This window comes from Ranitomeya variabilis, chromosome 1, assembly GCF_051348905.1.
Source record: "Ranitomeya variabilis isolate aRanVar5 chromosome 1, aRanVar5.hap1, whole genome shotgun sequence".
Classification (NCBI taxonomy): Eukaryota; Metazoa; Chordata; class Amphibia; order Anura; family Dendrobatidae; genus Ranitomeya; species Ranitomeya variabilis.
In genome coordinates this window covers 1,063,325,620-1,063,348,627 of record NC_135232.1, presented here as the reverse complement: position 1 = coordinate 1,063,348,627, position 23,008 = coordinate 1,063,325,620, and the positions used below count along the sequence as shown (strand labels likewise).

Genomic DNA, 23,008 nt, shown 5'->3' with positions numbered 1-23,008 from the left:
AGCACCACCCCAGGAAAGGAAGACCAAGAGTCACCTCTGCTTCTGAGGATAAGTTTATCCGAGTCACCAGCCTCAGAAATCGCAGGTTAACAGCAGTTCAGATTAGAGACCAGGTCAATGCCACACAGAGTTCTAGCAACAGACACATCTCTACAACTGTTAAGAGGAGACTTTGTGCAGCAGGCCTTCATGCAGGGCCGCCATCAGGGCATTACAGCCATTACTACTGTATGGGGCTCGGTGATGAGGAGCAAAAAGGGGGGCCCGAACACGCTGGCAGCTCGGGCCCCCCTCTCTTTGCTTCTTCTCATCGGGCCTCTGGACACTTTGTTCAAGGCTTCCGAACCCTCTATGCATAACACAGCACTGTGGTGTTTTAAAGATACACCTACAGTATTGTTAATGTATTCGGAGAACGGAAAATGGCACTGTACCTTTAAAAGCTGCAGCCGGCCCAGGTGCATCATGGTCCTGCCTGACGTCACAGGCTGCTCCACTTCCTCATTCCGGAGCAGAGAGCAGCGTGCTGTGTGTCACGCGGGGGCGGACTGCAGATGACGGACGAGCAGGGTGAGTCTCTCCAGTGATCCCATCTGCTAAGTTGTTTGTAATCCTCTCCTGTGTGATACTGACTGCTGAGCCGTGTATCTAATCCTCTCCTGTGTGATACTGTCTGCTGAGCCGTGTATCTAATCCTCTCCTGTGTGATACAGTCTGCTGAGCTGTGTATCTAATCCTCTACTGTGTGATACTGTCTGCTGAGCCGTGTATCTAATGCTCTCCTGTGTGATACTGTCTGCTGAGCCGTGTATCTAATCCTCTCCTGTGTGATAGTCTGCTGAGCTGTGTATCTAATCCTCTCCTGTGTGATACTGTCTGCTGAGCTGTGTATCTAATCCTCTCCTGTGTGATACTGTCTGCTGAGCTGTGTATCTAATCCTCTCCTGTGTGATACTGTCTGCTGAGCCGTGTATCTAATCCTCTCCTGTGTGATACAGTCTGCTGAGCTGTGTATCTAATCCTCTACTGTGTGATACTGTCTGCTGAGCCGTGTATCTAATGCTCTCCTGTGTGATACTGTCTGCTGAGCCGTGTATCTAATCCTCTCCTGTGTGATAGTCTGCTGAGCTGTGTATCTAATCCTCTCCTGTGTGATACTGTCTGCTGAGCTGTATCTAATCCTATCCTGTGTGATACTGCCTGCTGAGCTGTGTATCTAATCCTCTCCTGTGTATTACTGTCTGCTGAGCCGTATCTAATCTTATCCTGGGTGATACTGCCTACTGAGCTGTATCTAATCTTATCCTGTGTGATACTGCCTACTGAGTTGTATCTAATCCTATCCTGTGATACTGACTGCTGAGCCGTGTATCTAATCTTATACTGTGTGATACTGACTACTGAGCCCTGTATCTAATCCTATCATGTGTGATCTCGTCTGCTGAGATGTATCTAATCCTATCCTGTGTGATACTGTCTGCTGAGCTGTATCTAATCCTATCCTATGTCATACTGTCTGCTGAGCTGTATCTAATCTTATCCTGTGTGATACTGCCTACTGAGTTGTATCTAATCATATCCTGTGTGATACTGACTGCTGAGCCGTGTATCTAATCTTATACTGTGTTATACTGCCTACTGAGTTGTATCTTATCCTATCCTGTGTGATACCGTCTGCTGAGCCGTGTACGTAATCCTATCCTGTGTTATACTGCCTGCTGAGCTGTATCTAATCTTATCCTGTGTGATACTGACTGCTGAGCTGTGTATCTAATCCTATTCTGTGTGATACTGTCTGCTGAGCTGTGTAACTAATCCTATCCTGTGTGATATTCTGCTGAGCCGTGTATCTAATCATCTCCTGTGTGATACTGACTGCTGAGCTGTGTATCTAATCTTATCCTGTGATACTGTCTGCTGAGCTGTGTATCTAATCCTCTCCTGCGTTATAGTCTGCTGAGCTGTGTATCTAATCCTCTCCTACGTTATAGTCTGCTGAGCTGTGTATCTAATCCTCTCCCGTGTGATTAGCTGTGTCTCATTCTCCCCTGTGTGACCCCATCCGGTGGGCACTGTGGTATAACCCCTTCTTGCTGTTGCAGGTTGGGTGGTCTTGGAGGTCATCGCTTTTGCTGTTCTGTTCTTCTGACTGGAGGCGATGGATGAGCAGGTGGAGGCGGAAGGCAGATCAGGCGGAGGGCGGGCGAGCAGGGTGAGTGTCTATGGTGAGAAGAGGCTTCAGGTGGCTCACTGTGGCTGTGTCTGTACTGGTATCGTGTGGCTGATGAGGGAAGGCGAGTGGTGACTGGGTGCCGCATCCAACAGGGCCCAGGGGGAGGCAAGTGGAATGTATAAGCTACTGGATGATCCTGACCTGCTGCAAAACCAAATGCCTAATTATAACAGGCAGCAGATCAGGATAATCCAGTAGCTTATAAGTTTTGGTTGGGGTTTGGAAGGGCGGTGGGAAATTATTGAAGCAAGTTGGTATATATGATCGGGAAACATCTTTATTATTATGGCAGTGTAATTTTTGAAATGGGGCTATCGGTCTGCGCTCCCACAGCAGTGCATTGACTGGACGCCGATCTCCTGACCAGCATCCTCATTCATACATGCTGTGAGGCTGCTGAGTTCAGGTCAGGAGACCCGCGGCCGGTCCATGCACTGCGGTCCAAGTGCAGACCGATATTCGCCAGAAGTGAAGCTTTTCCAAGAGAGGGTGGAGGAACTGTGGAAGGTTCGTGGGGTGGAAGCGGCGCTAGGGTGGAGGTGGAACTGGGGGTGGAGCCTGGGCGGAGTTTCAAGGGGGCCCCAAAATTTTGACAGTATGGGGCCCTGAAATTCCTAGTGGCAGCCCTGCCTTCATGGTAAAATAGCTGCTAGGAAACCACTGCTAAGGACAGGCAACAAGCAGAAGGGACTTGTTTGGACTAAAGAACACAAGGAATGGACATTAGACCAGTGGAAATCTGTGCTTTGGTCTGATGAGTCCAAATTTGAGATCTTTGGTTCCAACCACCATGTCTTTGTGCGACGCAGAAAAGGTGAACGGATGGACTCTACATGCCTGGTTCCCACCGTTAAGCATGGAGGAGGAGGTGTGATGGTGTGGGGGTCCTTTGCTGGTGACACTGATGGGGATTTATTCAAAATTTAAGGCATACTGAACCAGCATGGCTACCACAGCATCTTGCAGTGGCATGCTATTTCATCTAGTTTGCGTTTAGTTGGACCATCATTTATTTTTCAACAAGACAATGACCCCAAACACACCTCCAGGCTGTGTAAGGGCGATATGACCAAGAAGGAGAGTGATGGAGTGCTACGCCAGATGACCTGGCCTCCACAGTCACCAGACCTGAACCCAATCGAGATGGTTTGGGGTGAGCTGGCAGAGTGAAGGCAAAAGGGCCAACATGTGCTAAGCATCTCTGGGAACCCCTTCAAGATTGCTGGAAGACCATTCCCGGTGACTATCTCTTGAAGCTCATCAAGAGAATGCCAAGAGTGTGCAAAGCAGTCATCAAAATAAAAGGTGGCTACTTTGAAGAACCTAGAATATAAGTCATATTTTCAGTTGTTTCACACTTTTTTGCTAAGTATATAATTCCACATGTGTTAATTCATAGTTTTGATGCCTTCAGTGTGAATGTACAATTTGCATAGTCATGAAAATACAGAAAAATCTTTAAATGAGAAGGTGTGTCCAAACTTTTGGTCTGTACTTTATATCCGTCTTTTTGATCGCGTGTTATTCCACTTTTTGTTCGGCGGTATGATAATAAAGCGTTGTTTTTTGCCTCTGTGTTGTTTTTTTTTTTACGGTGATCACTGAAGGGGTTAACTAGTGGGACAGTTTTATAGGTCGGGTCATTACGGACGCGGTGATACTAAATATGTGAACTTTTTTTAATGTTTTTTTTAGATAAAGAAATGTATTTATGGGAACAATATATATTCTTTTTTTCTTTAGGTTTTTTTTTTTTTTACATATGTGAATATTTTGAATATTTGTTTTTTTATTTTATAACATTCGCCCCCCTGCGCGATGCTTCCCTATATCGCCGGAACACTGCGATCATCTTTGATCGCATTGTGCCGGGGGTTAATGTGCCAGGAGCGTCCGTGACCGCTCCTGGCACATAGTGCCGGATGTCAGCTGCGATAGTCAGCTGACACCCGGCCACGATCGGCCACGCTCCCCCTGTGAGCGCGGCCGATCGCATATGACGTACTATCCCGTCACTGGGCATTAAGTCCCAGGTCACCTCGACAGAATAGTACGTCATATGGGATTAAGGGGTTAAGGCTACATTCCCACACTGAGTTTTTGGTGAGTTTTTGATGTTGCAGAATTTCTGCACCTATTATGTAAATTAGGTTTCTTGCAATTTTTTTACATCCATTTTTGACACTACCTTTTTGTCTCTTTTTGATGTGTCATGATTTAAATAAATCTGCTTTTCTTTTGATACTTCCTGGTATTTGGCTTTAGCAAAACTTTATTGATATACTTAGGTGTTGATTACATGCATTTTTTAATGCATTTCCACAGGGGAACTGCGGAAAATCTGCACTAAAAACTCAGCGTACCTGCATGAGAAGTTGACATTCTGCAGATTTGAAACATGCACCACAGGTCTGTTCACACTAAGTGAAAAAGAAGCATAGTGGGCATGAGGTTCCTATAAATGCCATCCAGTTTGATGGAACTGTAAAACTCTGCAGTTTCAACACAGTGAAAATACGCAGCATCAAAAAGTCACCAGAAAATCATCAAGAGAACGTAGCCTTATGGTCAAAATCTACGTAATACAATTTGGGCAGTGTTAGTTCCATATAACTGCTCCTATGTAGGAAGTGCATAACGGTTTATAGGACTCTAATACCTTGTTGTATGACAGAGATTATTTCATTCTTTTTTTTTTTTCTTAAAGAGCACCTGTAACGTAAAAAAAACCCCTACATTTCTAACGTTGCCTGGCCGCCTGCTGTCAGTCATTGCCGGATGTGCAACCACTATACAGAAGGAAATGCCAAAAGAAACAAAAACTAATAAATGCCTAGGAACATACAAGATGCAAACCTAAAAATATTGTTAAAAAAATTAGGCAAAATTGGTCAAATCCATAAAAGATTAAATATTATTTGTACAATTAAAAAATGACAAAACACATGATAAAAAAGAGAAACAAGGAAAAAGCGCAGGAAAGGTTAAAAAAAGGGGGAGGGAATGGATGTGCAACATGGAAAATATGTTGACATTAATTCAATAAAGCATAAGATAACACTGTTTATATATTTAGCTGCCGGAATCATCTTCCTTCCATCTGTAATGAGTGCCCCTGGTCCTTGGAAGGAATAAGTCATGTGCCAGTCGTTTGTACTGACCACACATACAGGTGCTTCTCACAAAATTAGAATATCATCACAAAGTTAATTTATTTCAGTTCTTCAATACAAAAAGTGAAACTCATATTATATAGAGTCATTACAGAGTGATCTATTTCACGTGTTTATTTCTGTTAATGTTGATGATTATGGCTTACAGCCAATGAAAACCCAAAAGTCAATATCTCAGTAAATTAGAATACTTTATAACACCAGCTTGAAAAATTAATTTAAAATCTGAAATGTTGGCCTACTGAAATGTATGTTCAGTAATTGCACTCAATACTTGGACGAGGCTCCTTTTGTATCAATTACCGCATCAATGCGGCGTGGCATGGAGGCAATCAGCCTGTGGCGCTGCTGAGGTGTTATGGAAGCCCAGGTTGCTTTGATAGCAGCCTTCAGCTTGTCTGCATTGTTGTGTCTGGTGTCTCATCTTCCTCTTGACAATACCCCATAGATTCTCTATTGGGTTAAGGTCAGGCGAGTTTGCTGGCCAATCAAGCACAGTGATGCTGTTGTTTTTAAACCAGGTATTGGTACTTTTGGCAGAGTGGACAGGTGCCAAGTCCTGCTGGAGAATGAAATTTCCATCTCCACAAAGCTTGTCGGCAGAGGGAAGCATGAAGTGCTCTAAAATTTCCTGGTAGATGGCTGCGCTGACTTTGGTCTTGATAAAACACAGTGGACCTACACCAGCAGATGACATGGCTCCCCAAACCATCACTGATTGTGGAAACTTCACACTAGACCTCAAGCAGCTTGGATTGTGGCCTCTCCACTCTTCCTCCAGACTCTGGACCTTGATTTCCAAATGAAATGCAAAATTTACTTTCATCTGAAAACACCTTGGACCTCTGAGCAACAGTCCAGTTTTTTTTTCTCCTTGGCCCAGGTAAGACACATCTGATGTTGTCTATTGGTCATGAGTGGCTTGACACAAGGAATGCAACACTTGTAGCCCATGTCCTAGATACATTTGGGTGTGGTGGCTCTTGAAGCAATGACTCTAGCAGCAGTCCACTCCTTGTGAGTCTCCCCCAAATTTTTGAATGGCCTTTTCTTAACAATCCTTTCAAGGCTGCGGTTATCCCGGTTGCTTGTGAACCTTTTTCCACCACACTTTTTCTTTCCACTCAACTCTCCATTAATATGCTTGGATACAGCACTCTGTGAACAGCCAGCTTCTTTAGCAATGACCTTTGGTGGCTTACCCTCCTTGTGGAGTGTGTCAATGACTGCCTTCTGGACATCTATCAAGTCATCAGTCTTTCCCATGATTGTGGAGCCTACTGAAACAGACTAAGGGACATTTTTAAATACTTAGGAAGCCTTTGCAGGTGTTTTTTGTTAATTATTCTAATTTACTGAGATAATGACTTTTGGGTTTTCATTGGCTGTAAGCTATAATCATCAACATTAACAGAAATAAACACTTAAAATAGATCACTCTGTTTGTAATGACTCTATATAACGAGTTTCACTTTTTGTTTTGAAGAACTGAAATAAATTAACTTTTGATGATATTCTAATTTTTGTGAGAAGCACCTGTATAGTTATACATTTAAATGATATCCCCCCGAGGCGTCTAAGCTAAACAAGCCCAACTTTTCCAACCTCTCCTCATATCAGAGACCTTTCTTCCCTTTTAATAATCTAGTTTCCGCCTTTGAACTAATTCGCGGGATTTTATCTCTTTTTCTATACCCTAAAATATTTTTAGCTTTTGCTGCTGCTTGACATTGAGTACTGCTGGTCAGCTTTCTTGTAACGAGAATACCCTAGTCCTTCTCCTGTTCTGTAGTCCTGAGTATACTCCCATTTAAAGGGAACCTGTCAGCAGTTTTGCCCGCTATAAGATGGGTCCATCACCTTTCAGGGCTTAGCTACAACATTCTATAATGCTGTACATAAGCCCCTGGACCGACCTGAAAGAAAAGAAAAATAAGTTTATTATACTCACCCGGGGGGCGATCCGGTCCGATGGGTGTCACAGGTCCGGGTCCGGCGCCTCCCATCTTCTTGTGATGCCCCCCTCCTGCTTCTTCGTCGCTCCCTGACATCGCGCTCCTGTGCAGGCATACTTCTCTGCCCTGTTGAGGGCAGAGCAAAATACTGCAGTGCGCAGGCGCTGGGAAAAGTTAGAGAGGCACTTTTTGGTTTTCACGTAAACTTACTGACCTGAGGAATCATATTGCTAGATCAGTTTTACTGTATAGTGAACATAGTAAATAAAAAAAAACTCTTTTGTGAAATTGTATAACAATGTCACTTGATCTCCTGGAGCCCTGACACCGATGCCGCTGGAATGGCGCTAGGACTGGAGGTGTGTATAGACTGTTTTAATCTTTCATTTGGAAATATAGCGGTTGAGAAGGCGTTGTCTGAGCAATGAACAACTCTTTTAATATAATTGGGAAGGATGACTGTCATGATCTCCATGGCCAGAGAACTAGCATAAGCCTCTATAGGAACAAGCTCTTGGAAGATGTAACTGTACTGACCATGAACTAAACCTACCGCATCATCTAGAAGTAGCCAGGTAGCATGTCCTACTTTTTATCCCTATATGCCCAGCGCCGGCCGGAGAACTAAATAATGCTAGCAGAGGGAAATATAAGACCTGACTCACCTCTAGAGAAATGCCCAAAAGGAGACAGAAGCCCCCCACATATATTGGCGGTGATATGAGATGAAACAACAAACGCAGCAGGAAAATAGTTTTAGCAAATTTGAGGTCCGCTTTCTAGATAGCAGAAGACAGAAAGCATACTTTCATGGTCAGTAGAAAACCCTAACAAAACACATCCAGAAATTACTTTAGGACTCTGGCATTAACTCATAATACCAGAGTGGCAATTCCTGATCAACAAGAGCTTTCCAGACACAGTAACGAAACTGCAGCTGTGAACTGGAACCAAAATACAAAAACAAAACATGGACGAATGTCCAACTTATCTAGTAGATGTCTGGGAGCAGGAACAAGCACAGAGAGGCTTCTGATAACATTGTTGACCGGCAAGCATCTAACAGAGAAGCCAGGTTATATAGCGACACCCAGATCTAATCAGAACAGGTGAACAGGGAAGATGATGTCACAAGTTCAATTCCACCAGTAGCCACCGGGGGAGCCCAGAATCCAAATTCACAAGAGTACCCCCCCCTCAAGGAGGGGGCACCGAACCCTCACCAGAACCACCAGGGCGATCAGGATGGGCCCTATGAAAGGCACGAACCAGATCAGAGGCATGAACATCAGATGCAGTGACCCAAGAATTATCCTCCTGGCCGTATCCCTTCCACTTGACCAGATACTGGAGTCTCCGTCTGGAAACACGGGAGTCTAGGATTTTTTCCACAACGTACTCCAACTCACCCTCAACCAACACCGGAGCAGGAGGCTCAACGGAAGGCACAACCGGTGCCTCATACCTGCGCAATAACGACCGATGAAAAACGTTATGAATAGAAAAGGATGCAGGGAGGTCCAAACGGAAGGAAACAGGGTTAAGAATCTCCAATATTTTATACGGACCGATGAACCGAGGCTTAAACTTAGGAGATGAGACCCTCATAGGGACAAAACGAGAAGACAACCACACCAAATCTCCAACACAAAGCCGAGGACCAACACGACGGTGACGGTTGGCAAAAAGCTGAGTCTTCTCCTGGGACAACTTTAAATTGTCCATCACCTGCCCCCAGATATGATGCAATCTCTCCACCACCGCATCCACTCCAGGACAATCCGAGGATTCCATCTGACCGAAGGAAAATCGAGGATGGAACCCCGAATTACAGAAAAACGGGGAAACCAAGGTGGCAGAGCTGGCCCGATTATTGAGGGCGAACTCCGCCAATGGCAAAAAAGCAACCCAATCATCCTGGTCAGCAGACACAAAACACCTCAGATATGTCTCCAGGGTCTGATTAGTCCGCTCGGTCTGGCCATTAGTCTGAGGGTGAAAAGCAGACGAAAAAGACAAATCTATGCCCATCCTAGCACAAAATGCCCGCCAAAATTTAGACACAAATTGGGTTCCTCTGTCAGAAACTATATTCTCAGGAATACCATGCAAACGAACAACATTTTGAAAAAACAGGGGCACCAACTCGGAAGAAGAAGGCAATTTGGGCAGGGGAACCAAATGAACCATCTTAGAAAAACGGTCACACACCACCCAGATGACAGACATCTTCTGAGAAACAGGCAGATCTGAAATAAAATCCATCGAGATGTGTGTCCAAGGCCTCTTAGGAATAGGCAAGGGCAACAATAATCCACTAGCCCGAGAACAACAAGGCTTGGCCCGAGCACAAACGTCACAAGACTGCACAAAGCCTCGCACATCTCGTGACAGGGAAGGCCACCAGAAGGATCTTGCCACCAAATCCCTGGTACCAAAAATTCCAGGATGACCTGCCAACGCAGAAGAATGCACCTCAGAGATGACTTTACTGGTCCAATCATCAGGAACAAACAGCCTATCAGGCGGACAACGATCCGGTCTATCCGCCTGAAACTCCTGCAAGGCCCGCCGCAGGTCTGGAGAAACAGCTGACAAGATAACTCCCTCCTTAAGAATACCTGTGGGGTCAGAGTTGCCAGGTGAATCAGGCTCAAAACTCCTAGAAAGGGCATCCGCCTTAACATTCTTAGAACCTGGTAGGTACGATACCACAAAATTAAACCGAGAAAAAAATAATGACCAGCGCGCCTGTCTAGGATTCAGGCGCCTGGCGGTCTCAAGATAAATCAAATTTTTGTGGTCAGTCAATACCACCACCTGATGTCTGGCCCCCTCGAGCCAATGGCGCCACTCCTCAAACGCCCACTTCATGGCCAAAAGCTCCCGATTCCCAACATCATAATTCCGCTCAGCGGGCGAAAATTTACGGGAAAAGAAGGCACAAGGCCTCATCACGGCGCAGTCAGAACTTTTCTGCGACAACACTGCCCCAGCTCCGATCTCAGAAGCGTCGACCTCAACCTGAAAAGGAAGAGTCACATCAGGCTGACGCAACACAGGGGCAGAAGAAAAACGGCGCTTAAGCTCCTGAAAGGCCTCCACAGCATCAGGGGACCAATTAGCAACATCAGCACCCTGTCTAGTCAAATCGGTCAATGGCTTAACGACATCCGAAAAACCAGAAATAAATCGACGATAAAAGTTGGCAAAGCCCAAAAATTTCTGAAGACTTTTAAGAGAAGAGGGCTGCGTCCAATCACAAATAGCTTGAACCTTGACAGGATCCATCTCAATGGAAGAGGGAGAAAAAATATATCCCAAAAAGGAAATTCTCTGAACCCCAAAAACGCACTTAGAACCCTTGACACACAGAGAATTAGACCGCAAAACCTGAAAAACCCTCTTAACTTGCCGGACATGAGAGTCCCAGTCATCCGAAAAAATCAGAATATCATCCAGATACACTATCATAAATTTATCCAAAAAATCGCGGAAAATATCATGCATAAAGGACTGGAAGACTGAAGGGGCATTAGAAAGACCAAAAGGCATCACCAAATACTCAAAGTGGCCCTCGGGCGTATTAAATGCGGTTTTCCACTCATCCCCCTGCCTGATCCGCACCAAATTATACGCCCCACGGAGATCAATCTTAGAGAACCACTTGGCCCCCTTTATGCGAGCAAACAAATCAGTCAGCAACGGCAATGGGTATTGATATTTAACCGTGATTTTATTCAAAAGCCGATAATCAATACATGGTCTCAAAGAGCCGTCTTTTTTTGACACAAAGAAAAAACCGGCTCCTAAGGGAGATGACGATGGACGAATATGTCCCTTTTCCAAGGACTCCTTTATATATTCTCGCATAGCAGTATGTTCAGGCACAGACAGATTAAATAAACGACCCTTTGGGTATTTACTACCCGGAATTAAATCTATAGCACAATCGCACTCACGGTGCGGAGGTAGTGAACCCAGCTTGGGTTCTTCAAAGACGTCACGATAATCAGACAGGAACTCAGGGATTTCAGAGGGAATAGATGATGAAATGGACACCAAAGGTACGTCCCCATGAGTCCCCTTACATCCCCAGCTCAACACAGACATAGCTCTCCAGTCAAGGACTGGGTTGTGAGACTGCAGCCATGGCAATCCCAGCACCAAATCCTCATGTAGATTATACAGCACTAGAAAACGAATAGTCTCCTGGTGATCCGGATTAATACACATAGTCACTTGTGTCCAGTATTGTGGTTTATTATTAGCCAATGGGGTGGAGTCAATCCCCTTCAGAGGAATAAGAGTTTCCAAAGGCTCTAAATCATACCCACAACGATTGGCAAAGGACCAATCCATAAGACTCAAAGCGGCGCCAGAGTCGATATAGGCGTCAGTAGTAATAGATGACAAAGAGCAAATCAGGGTCACAGACAAAATAAATTTAGACTGTAAAGTGCCAATGGAAACGGATTTATCAAGCTTTTTAGTACGCTTAGAGCACGCTGATATAACATGAGTAGAATCCCCACAATAGAAACACAACCCATTTTTCCGTCTAAAATTCTGCCGCTCGCTTCTGGACAGAATTCTATCACACTGCATGCTTTCTGGCGTCTTCTCAGTGGACACCGCCAGATGGTGCACAGGTTTGCGCTCCCGCAGACGCCTATCGATCTGAATGGCCATTGTCATGGACTCATTCAGACCCGCAGGCACAGGGAACCCCACCATAACATCCTTAATGGCATCAGAGAGACCCTCTCTGAAAGTAGCCGCCAAGGCACACTCATTCCACTGAGTAAGCACAGACCATTTACGGAATCTTTGGCAGTAAATTTCAGCTTCATCTTGCCCCTGCGATAGGGACATCAAAGTTTTTTCTGCCTGAAGTTCCAAATGAGGTTCCTCATACAGCAAGCCCAAGGCCAAAAAAAACGCATCCACATTGCGCAACGCAGGATCCCCTGGTGCCAATGCAAAAGCCCAGTCTTGAGGGTCGCCGCGGAGCAAGGAAATCACAATCCCAACCTGCTGTGCAGAGTCTCCAGCAGAACGAGATTTCAGGGACAAAAATAGCTTACAATTATTTCTAAAATTCTGAAAGCTAGATCTATTCCCTGAGAAGAATTCCGGCAAAGGAATTCTCGGCTCAGATACCGGAGCATGAATAATAAAATCTTGCAAATTTTGTACTTTCGTGGTGAGATTATTCAAACCTGCAGTTACACTCTGAAGATCCATTATTAACAGGTGAACACAAAGCCATTCAAAGATTATAAGGAGAGAGAAAAAAAAGAAAGACTGCAGAATAGACAGACTGGCAAGTGATCCAATTAAGAGCACAGAGGGAAAAAAAAAAAAAAAAAAAAAAAAAAAACTCTCAGCAGACTTCTTATTTCTCTCCTTTCTCAGCCAAGGATTTTAACCCTTTAGTGGGCGGCCGGTCAAACTGTCATGATCTCCATGGCCAGAGAACTAGCATAAGCCTCTATAGGAACAAGCTCTTGGAAGATGTAACTGTACTGACCATGAACTAAACCTACCGCATCATCTAGAAGTAGCCAGGTAGCATGTCCTACTTTTTATCCCTATATGCCCAGCGCCGGCCGGAGAACTAAATAATGCTAGCAGAGGGAAATATAAGACCTGACTCACCTCTAGAGAAATGCCCAAAAGGAGACAGAAGCCCCCCACATATATTGGCGGTGATATGAGATGAAACAACAAACGCAGCAGGAAAATAGTTTTAGCAAATTTGAGGTCCGCTTTCTAGATAGCAGAAGACAGAAAGCATACTTTCATGGTCAGTAGAAAACCCTAACAAAACACATCCAGAAATTACTTTAGGACTCTGGCATTAACTCATAATACCAGAGTGGCAATTCCTGATCAACAAGAGCTTTCCAGACACAGTAACGAAACTGCAGCTGTGAACTGGAACCAAAATACAAAAACAAAACATGGACGAATGTCCAACTTATCTAGTAGATGTCTGGGAGCAGGAACAAGCACAGAGAGGCTTCTGATAACATTGTTGACCGGCAAGCATCTAACAGAGAAGCCAGGTTATATAGCGACACCCAGATCTAATCAGAACAGGTGAACAGGGAAGATGATGTCACAAGTTCAATTCCACCAGTAGCCACCGGGGGAGCCCAGAATCCAAATTCACAACAGATGACCTCATGTTGTGTCTTGGCATCTCTCAGAATTTACTTATCTGTGCAGCCTGGGGCATAATGTACAGAGTATGTGTATGTGCAGGTTGTGCAAGTAGAACGAACATCAAGCTGGATGTTTCATGTCCTAAGTGCTTTCCTGTTTTGTGTGATAAAACCATGAACACGTGCTTTGTTTCCACGGTGTATAACGCTCCTTTGTTAAAATATATGTTGGTACAACGCCTCCATGCTTTTATTTTTTTAGAGCTTAATGCTTTTATGTTGTTTCATTTAGCTATAAAACCAAGCTGGCTGCAGCACTGGCAAAATGTCGAATTAAGTATGCAGCTCCAACCATTGAGTATATATTACCTGAGACGGTCCGGAGACAGGAACAAAGAGCTTCTACGTTGCCAATTTATGCTTGGATTAACACCGCCAAAGTCAGGTAACCATAATAAAAAAAAGTTTGGAATTTTGCGCTGGTTTATTTGAGACATAAATCATTGAAAAATCAACATTTTATAGTAGGCAAGGGCAGGAAACTGTGAAGTTTACGGAGTTATGAGCTGGGTGAGGTTCTGCTATTCTAGGAGTCGCGAGAGGACAGTAACTGTTCCTGGCAAAAAGATGATATTTGACCAACAAACACCTGAACTCAATATGACATTGTATTTTTTTTTTAACCCTTTTGGGGTTTTAATTCTTTATGCTTTTGATTCCAGTTTTACAGATGTTTTTAACACCTTAAAGCGAGAAGGATTCACCCAGATTAACTGTTCCTCAGAACTGGATGGTTTTACCTATTGTTTGGACCAACATTGCCCAGATTTGCTCATTTTTCCACCTCATCTTAAGGAGAAAATTGGCAACATGGAGATGGTTGTTAAGTATCAGCTGATATTACAGGTAGAATTTAATGTTCAGTCTTTGCTATAAAATTCTCTAGTTCAGTCCTTGATATTATTTTGCCTTTCTGGATGGATTATATTCTCCGGGGCACCGGAGTCACAGTAGGTATCTCGTTAGCTTCAGTTTCAGCATGGCAAGTATAAAAACTATTTCTTTAAAGAATGAAAAGAGTCTCTGTTATTTTGTCCTTTTTTGTTTGAAAGTTTTGTAAGGATAAATTTATGAGTCTTATGAACCGGACCCCGGGGTCTTACTGACTTTCTCTGATCCAGAGCGGGGACGAGACTTATTGCTGTGACTGTACTCTTCATATTAAACACCTAAATCGTAAGAAGAACTGGTTTTGGACACTGTACATTTATTTCGTATCACTTATATAAAGCCAACACATTTCAGCACACTTTACAGAAACTGTCATCACTCACACGCCTGAATTTAATGAAGTTTATGGGAGTTACAAAAATAGTTGATAAAGCCGGATTTAGTTTTTTTTCATAACCTAGAACAGCTAAACAAAATGCCGGACAGAAAGTATTACAAATGGATAGTTTTACTGATTAATAAAGATATCTATGACAAACTCAATATATACCAACTTTTATGTAAAAATAAAAAAAAGTAATGGCTATTATGGCGAAAGTGAAAATCTAAAATGTCTTTTGAACGAGTGCATCACCCAAAACTTTAAGTAAAGGATTAAAATACAAATTTAGTGACATGGAACTACCTCTTTGCTTTTCAGGAGTTCAGGCATGGGGCTGTTTTGGCCTTCTTTAGTAGAAATGGTATTTATGCCATTTTTATATATTTGCATGATTTCTATAAGATTATGCATATTTCATATTTGAGGGTGTATACATTATAAGACAAATATAAACTGCACTTGTACGTTCCTCCGGGTTCTCGGCAGTTTGTGATCATCTGTTACTATAGAATAAAGCAATCCAGCACATCCAGTTGATGAAAAAATATACATTGTGCATTTCAAACAGTAGTTCTTTCTCAAGGCTTTTGAAAGAACTGAGACGAAAATAAGGAAAAATACTTATCAGCTCTCCCAAAGTCAGATGTAACTCCTGGATCCACAAGTTCAAGGAGGGATGGAGACTTCTCAGCCGGTTACTGGGTGCAGTGCTTGAAAACCAAATGAATCCAGCAATCCTAAAAAAAAGGATTAAAAATTCATTTATTTCAAAAACGTTAAAAACGGAAGAAAAATGAAATAAAACCATGTAGTTGGCGCGTTTTGAACTGCACTAGTTCTTAATTATAGCCGTTTGAAGAACTGCTGTTCAAAACTCGTTGCCTTTGTGCGAATGCAAGTGATTATGATTTTATGTTGCTGCACATAAGAATTAAAGAGGATTTCTATTTTTTCACCAACTGGACTTGCTGGACTACATACTTCTATGAGAGTATGCATTTACTAGAGTTGGTGCAAATTTATTCGTAGGATACAATATCATCAAACCAGAAACCATAATAGCTTAATATTGAAAACACAGTCCTATGCCTACATATCAGGACTGTTATGGACAGTTAGTATGGACAGTCCTATCAAGGATGAATGCAGAAAAAAATAAAGCATATAGTGCAAAATAGAGTACAAAAAAAGACTTGAATACATGATTGTATATACAAGGCAATAGATAGTCAAAAAATGCATCAGTGGCAAATGTATCCAAAACAGAGACCGGGTACAGAAAAAAGAGAGGCGTAGCACCACAAATATAGTGCGATCAGGGAGAGCATAATAATAAAATGAATCTCTATATAAAGTGACAGTCCTACATATTCCGAATATAATACAGCAGATAAGTGAGATGATATCAAACGAGATACAGTAATATATTACATGTGGTGAAATCCTGAATCCCATTACCAACATTACTAATGGCAACATTCACCTGACAGTTAATACCTGTTATCCATGTTCTTATCCGTGGTGCCACGCGCAAAGCCCCAACGCGCGTTTCGCGTTGGCTTCCTCAGTGAAGGTGGGAGGTAGGGATATCATGTGGTGTTCAGCATATGGTACTGGCAAACATCATATGATTGAAGGAAGGATAAATAGACAAACGTACCCAGACATTCTTGAGGAAAAAAAAATATATATATATATTATAATGTGATGGAGGGGCAGACACACTCTGCATGCCGCATCCAAATGTCACATGTTAGTCTATGGACAATTATGAAACCCAATATAAACATTTTATTTATTTACTTTTTTAAAGCTAAGAATGGATTTTTCGGCTGTTTTCATTATAGTAAAAAAAGATTTAAGTACATGAAGATATACATAAATCTTTTTTTCTATTGTGTATTACAGAGCATGTAGGATGTTATATGACCAAAAATCATAACAAACACAACTATTAAAAAAAAAATTGAATTTCGTGGTGGTTTTTGCAAGCCAAGAAAAAGCTGCAGGAAAAAAAACATGTAAAGGATGACTAAATCAATTTTCCCATAATATTAAAGATACCCTTACATGTCCTGGAGAAACTGAATAAAAAAACAATGGGTTGCTGGCACCAAAGGGCAATTTTTTTTTACAGGGCTCCATTCATATTGTATCCCCACATGCACAAAGGGTTTACCAAGGCAGCTGCATCTACACTATAGGAACATCCACACTATTTTTACCAGAAATGCTTATTTTTTTAAACCTCCCCAGAGGAGCTTACTAAATGGTCAATTGTCCAGTGAATTTAATAGGGAAGTGACCATACAGAATCCACAAATGATGTCACTTATGCCCTATTCATCCATAAGGTGAAAGTCTTCACAGTGAAATCTGTAATGCATTTATAACATATCCTGCATCCTATGTTTTGAAACGTGTTTGCAAGGTGCAGGCTGGGACAGAAAAGGGCCCCTGTGCAAGAACACTGTGCACTTTGCAGTCCAATGTAATGCAGCCTTTTTAGCCTGTGGCAGAAGCTATTTGATGCTTTGGAAATGGAAGCGGACCCCGTACCTCCTGGGCCTCTCTGCAGTTTGCACCATTGGTATGTCCGCCCCTGGTGCCTGCACTTTCTTGATTATTTTGTCACTTGTATAGCACTAATTAGTGAAGAGCAGATCGCTTTGCGCAACCTTGGTCCAGAGTCTAGATCAGTGCTCTGTGCCCGTGGACAGGAGCTGCTCGAATTTCCTTACCCACCAGGATCCCAGGCTTGGCTTACAATTAGCCGGGTGGGTGAGACATCGCCTGCACACCACACACAACACAGTTGGTGCCACGCCAGACTGGCAAATGAAACACTGAGCTGATAACCAAGAAGCTCAGGAAATTTACGCAGCTCCCGTCCAAGGCCAGATACCGCTAACCTGGACCGTGGACCAGAGTTGCGAGAAGCGATCTGCTCATCTCTAGCGCCAATATATTACGCAGAGCTGTAAAGAGCTTGTCATCACTCACATCAATCCCTGTCTTCTGTAGGGTACACTGTGTAATTTCTCTATCCCAGACGCATACACGTGGACCGAACCCACAGGACGCTGATCCACTTATCAGTATGTTTTTGGAGTACGCACCACCATTGGAAGATCATACAAAGTCTGTATGGATGATGTCCATGGTCAGACTGGAACATACATAAACATCAAGTAGATTTTCTACCGGTTGGACCCATTGTGCTGGCAATAAAGTATAGTAATAAAGTATAGTAGTGTGACTACTTAATGGGAATGGTCAGTGATCGTGGTCCTGCTACTTAGTGACACCATGATTAACAAGTCGTGGAGGTTTTGCGTCATTCCCCTTTGCATCTTACAAGTAATATTTGTCTTGGAAGCATTTTTGTTTTCTGCTTTGGGAAAGCAAACATAAAGGGAGATGTGGAGGATCTGAGCGTGATTTATATCTCCATTGTGCGCTCTCTCCAGACTTGGAAGCACCCTGAACGCTGAGAACAATATCATTGCAGGAGTGAGAGGGTTGCGTGGCAACATGTTATAGCAGGCAGTTTTATCATTGCCAGCAGAATCTGCCCGCTTTAGGAGCTTGATCTTTTAATCCCTAGAAGGACAATGCCAACATGAAATATTGCACCTTTTTCTGGGCAGTTTGACTGCTGCATGGACACAGATAGTGAAGAAGCACAATAAATTGCCATGGAAACTGGTGAAAAGTCATAGATCAGCGGGGATGTATACGCCATGTACCGCATTGTCTGAGGACACATTAAAGGGTTTAGGCTCTGGGAGAACGTGTAATACCTCGAGTGCATGTGAAGTCTGCTATCTGCTTGTTGCAGGTTTGAGTTTGCTTGTAAAGACGAGTAGTTTAGCGGATTACATTCTATAAATTGCAGAAATGACTCTAGTGCAAACAGGAAACTCTTATTAGATGTATTATTGGGTTCAGGCTTCCAGCTTGGCAGAGATGGCACTTCTACCCACTTCAAGGAGTTGTCAAGTGCAAAAAGTTATCTCCAAACCTACATAAATGGGTAAGATATAAAACTAGCTGCCCCAATTTCCAGGTATAAGCAGCTCTGGTCCCAGCAGGTCCTCTTCTGGTTTGGTCTTGATAAGTGTGTGTAAAGGGGGCTGTTGGACTGCTCATATCATTAGCTAAGTTAGCCCCCTACATACAGTCAAAGTTGCCAGTTTCATTTTTTTTTTCTAGGCAGCTACTCAAAAATCAGTCTGCCACAGTCCTATTTTTTATGAACACCTTTCTAAGGTGTAATAAAACAGGGGTCTAAGGGGTAAGGTTTCTCCTTGTGGAGAGTGATATACCAGCTCTGGCTTGTGAAGGTAAGGAGACTTATTTGCCGTGCAATGCTCCTCTGGGAAATTTAATATGCAAATTGCCTGTTCAGAGAAAAAGAGGACTTGAACTCTATAGCGCCACCTGTTGGAAGTAGCGATCCTACAAGTCACAATCAACCCTTTAACGAGTTGCGCAATATGACTTAGGATAAAAGCCAAATCAGTATCTCAACTCGCAGATACAGTGTTTCGGGCTGTTGGCCCTCGTCAGTGCGAAGCATGAGAACTAGTTTGGCTTGGCACTGGCGAGGGCCAACAGCCCGAATCACTATGTCTGTGAATTGAGATACTGATTTGGCTTTTATCCTAAGTCATATTGCACGACTCGTTAAAGGGTTGATTGTGACTTGTATGATCGCTACTTCCAACAGGTGGCGCTATAGAGTTCAAGTCCCCTTTTTCTCTGAAAAGGCAATTTGCATACATAATAAAACATTAAGATTTTAACTGGTGTATGTCTCCAACCCATAATTCTGATATGAAAAAAATAGCTGCACGCATTGAGAATTGTAAAACGATAATTACGGTTACAGATGAAAATTACACTCACATTTTTTTGCCAGTGGGAAAATATTGCCATATTTTTATGGAATGTCCTGGAATTTCTGGATGGTTACCAATCCTTCATACACTGGCAACACTCATGACATGCCCGGACTGGCCCACCGGAGAACAGGTGATTCTACTGGTGGGCCCCCCACATGAGCAGTGCTGAGCACCGTACACTTGATGAACTATGGTATATGCAGGCAAAAGCAGCAGACGGCATCTAATTTATTTAACAAACTACCCATTTTATTATTTTATGGTGGCATAGGCTAACATTACATAAGAGCAGTAGCAATACACATAGTATCTTCCATCCACAGCCAATAATATTTGCACATAAATGAAATCTGTGTCCCCAGAATCAATGTTAATGGTGGGCCCTTCATACGCCAGTCCAGTTCTGCTCATGAACCTCATTCACCAACTCTATTAAGAGGTGAAAGAGCCATCTTACTTCGGTTCTCAACAAAAAGGAGACTACACTTGTGTGTTGTGAAGTCTGTAGGATTTACAGGAAAGGACATTATTTGTTTATTGACTTCTACGAGCAATACTTTCCACTGTTAATGAGAGAATGGAGGTTTATGAGATGCTTGTGGCGTATACCTGTGTCCTATGGAAAAGCATAGATAACACTTCATTTATTAGGAACCCCAGATAAGTGAATAGGGCGAGGTGCAGTTCTTTGTATGGCCAAGTGTCTAGGAATGCTGCTGTGCAGGGAAAACTTAGAAGATTCAGCCTTTCGGAAAGGCTGCACGCCTTTCATTCTCGGGATTTCAGGATTGGTGGGGTCCCAGAGGTCAGACCCTTACCTAATGACTTTATATGATATTATGTACTGATCCCTCCTCCTCTGTATATTGCCTCTAATCTGCTCTGCTCATTTACAGGACAAGTCACACAGCCTAGCAGCGCACTCAGTAAAGGCCTTGCTCAATGAGGACGACGACATCATAGTGGCCAACCCCTGTCCAGACTACACTATAGCTCACATTGCTGTGCTGGCCAGTCAGTTTTATAGTAATATATATGTGTGCGGAGCTCAATCTGAATCCAGAAGAGAAGATATGATGAACTTGTTTCACTACATGGAATGTAGAAGTAAGTTACTCAAGTTGTGTTCCCACCATTAACCCAACAGACACCAATCCAGTGCACTGTTGGTGGACTGGTATATATTGTAACACCCTTTTATCTGTACTGTATCATGAAATAGCTCAGTCTGCATCTCTGCCAGATTAAGATGCAGCATGAGTTTATCCTCATCTGGTTAAACCTTAGCCTGGCCATTTTTCGAGAAGAAAAGAGTAGTAGATTGCACTGTGCTGTCAAAAATGCCAGAACTCTTGCTGGAGAGGAGAAAGCAAAAGTTTCAATAGACCCTTAAGCCCTTGAAAATAAAGATTATGCCATTATTACATTGATTTCTAGTAGACCTGACCAAATTGATTCATAAGTAAATAAATCGACTACGATTTTTCCCATAAATTTTTGATTTGCTGAAGTCCCATATTTTGGCGATTTAGATCGCATGAATCCAGCAAAATCACAGTCAGTTGGAGGCCATTTTGCTATAATCTTTTGAGGGCCATGAAGGGGTTTATATTCGCCTGTCTTGTGCTCGCCCCTCACCTGATCTACCTCAGCACCTCCCCATCTGGTCTTTCTCTTGCCATGAATCGGTTTTCCTCCAGATCTTCAGGTGCTAAGCTTCATGTGGTTATGTAGGGCGCAATGCACATCATCGAAGTCAACAAGATACATAGTACCCTACATGACTACACGGGACTTAGCCAGCCAGGGAAGATCTGAACCAAAGATTGATCCTAAAAAATATGGGATAACTTGCTGATCGGTGGGTGTCCCACCCCTGGGACCCACGCTTATTGGCACATCGGGGAAATGTTATCACCGTTACAAGATGGTGTGATCGGTCACACACCTGACTGCTCCTCCATTAATTCCCTATGAGGCTGCTGGAAAAACTGAGTTAAGCATTCTAACAGGGAAAACCTCTTTTAAGATTGTTCTGAAGTGGTCAGAAGATCGGACAGTGAGCTTCATCAGCAGGACAGGTGAGGGATGAGCCTAGGACAGGTGAGTATAGTTTCTTTTTATTTTTTAACCTCTTCCCAGCTTTCCATGTATTATGATTTGGGATCTAGAGAGACATCAAAACATAACAAATATATTTTCAGGGCAGATTCCATTTGGATCAAATTTTATTCTGCCTGAAACAAATTTTGTGAATTCCAATTCCTAGCTAGTGTGTGTTATGTTACAGTCTCACAAATTTTTCACTTTTCAGATATTAAAATACTTAAGGAGAATTTCACCCACATCGAGTCCTCCGATCCTAGGTTGCAGAAAGCAAAACTCATCCTCCTCCTCCCTCAGTGTTCGGGGTCAGGAATCAGTGACCCGGTGGAGTTTATCATACATGAACATGGAGGTAGCTATTGTTATAGATTACATTGTTATTTTATTTATCTGTTTCTAGTTCTTGTGCTGTTTGTGTTACACAGATGATATAGGCCTGAATCCATATTATGTTCCTAGGCGGTCTCTAAATGATATCTCTGGTTAAAAAAAAAACTATCCTGATGCTTTTCGCCTGATAATATTTTCCAACCTCCAACTGTCGAAAGCAGAATTTCATCCCAGCAAGCAAAATCTTATGCTTATAATAATAATAATTTTGTATACTGTAGTCCCAACATATTACACAGTTTATTTAAGCTGGGACATGTACAAACAATAAGGAAATCACAAAGTAACACATAGATCACCAGTTCCAGGAGTAATGAGGGTCCTGGTCCCACAATAGGTAGAACGTGCTTGTCATTTACGGTCCAGCCGTTATTATAATATATGGGACATTGCAGATAAGCTGCATTATCTGGTCACCAGCCAATATCTCTTTAGGTACAGTTACCAACTGGGTGCATGGAGGAAGTGGACAAAGATGAATAGGAGGAACTAGGTTCTGAATAAAATTCTGAGTAACATTTAGAAAGAGAGAACAGCGGAGAGTCAAATTAGTGAGTTGAGGTGATAGGCCTGTCTAAAAATGTTTTTTAAAGCACAACTTCTGCCTGCTCCTTCAGTTACTTACTAACACGTGGGGTCTCCGTGGAGCGTACTAGAGATATCAAACATGGCTAGCAGATGGTTTGTAGAATATTTCCTATTGTCTGTAGATGGAGAGAAAGGAGGGAGGACACAGGGTAT

At 42.8% G+C, this 23,008-nt stretch overlaps 1 protein-coding gene across 1 annotated transcript in view; it reads left to right on the top strand.

Moving 5' to 3' along the window:
• The window catches only part of NSUN7 (NOP2/Sun RNA methyltransferase family member 7), a 91,932-nt gene that overhangs the window by 57,277 nt on the left and 11,647 nt on the right, over positions 1-23,008 (top strand). Inside the window, exons 5-8 of the mRNA XM_077279868.1 lie at positions 13,824-13,976; positions 14,254-14,437; positions 20,668-20,878; positions 22,086-22,229. Coding sequence (XP_077135983.1) covers positions 13,824-13,976; positions 14,254-14,437; positions 20,668-20,878; positions 22,086-22,229 — 692 coding nt within the window. The remainder of the gene's footprint in view (positions 1-13,823; positions 13,977-14,253; positions 14,438-20,667; positions 20,879-22,085; positions 22,230-23,008) is intronic.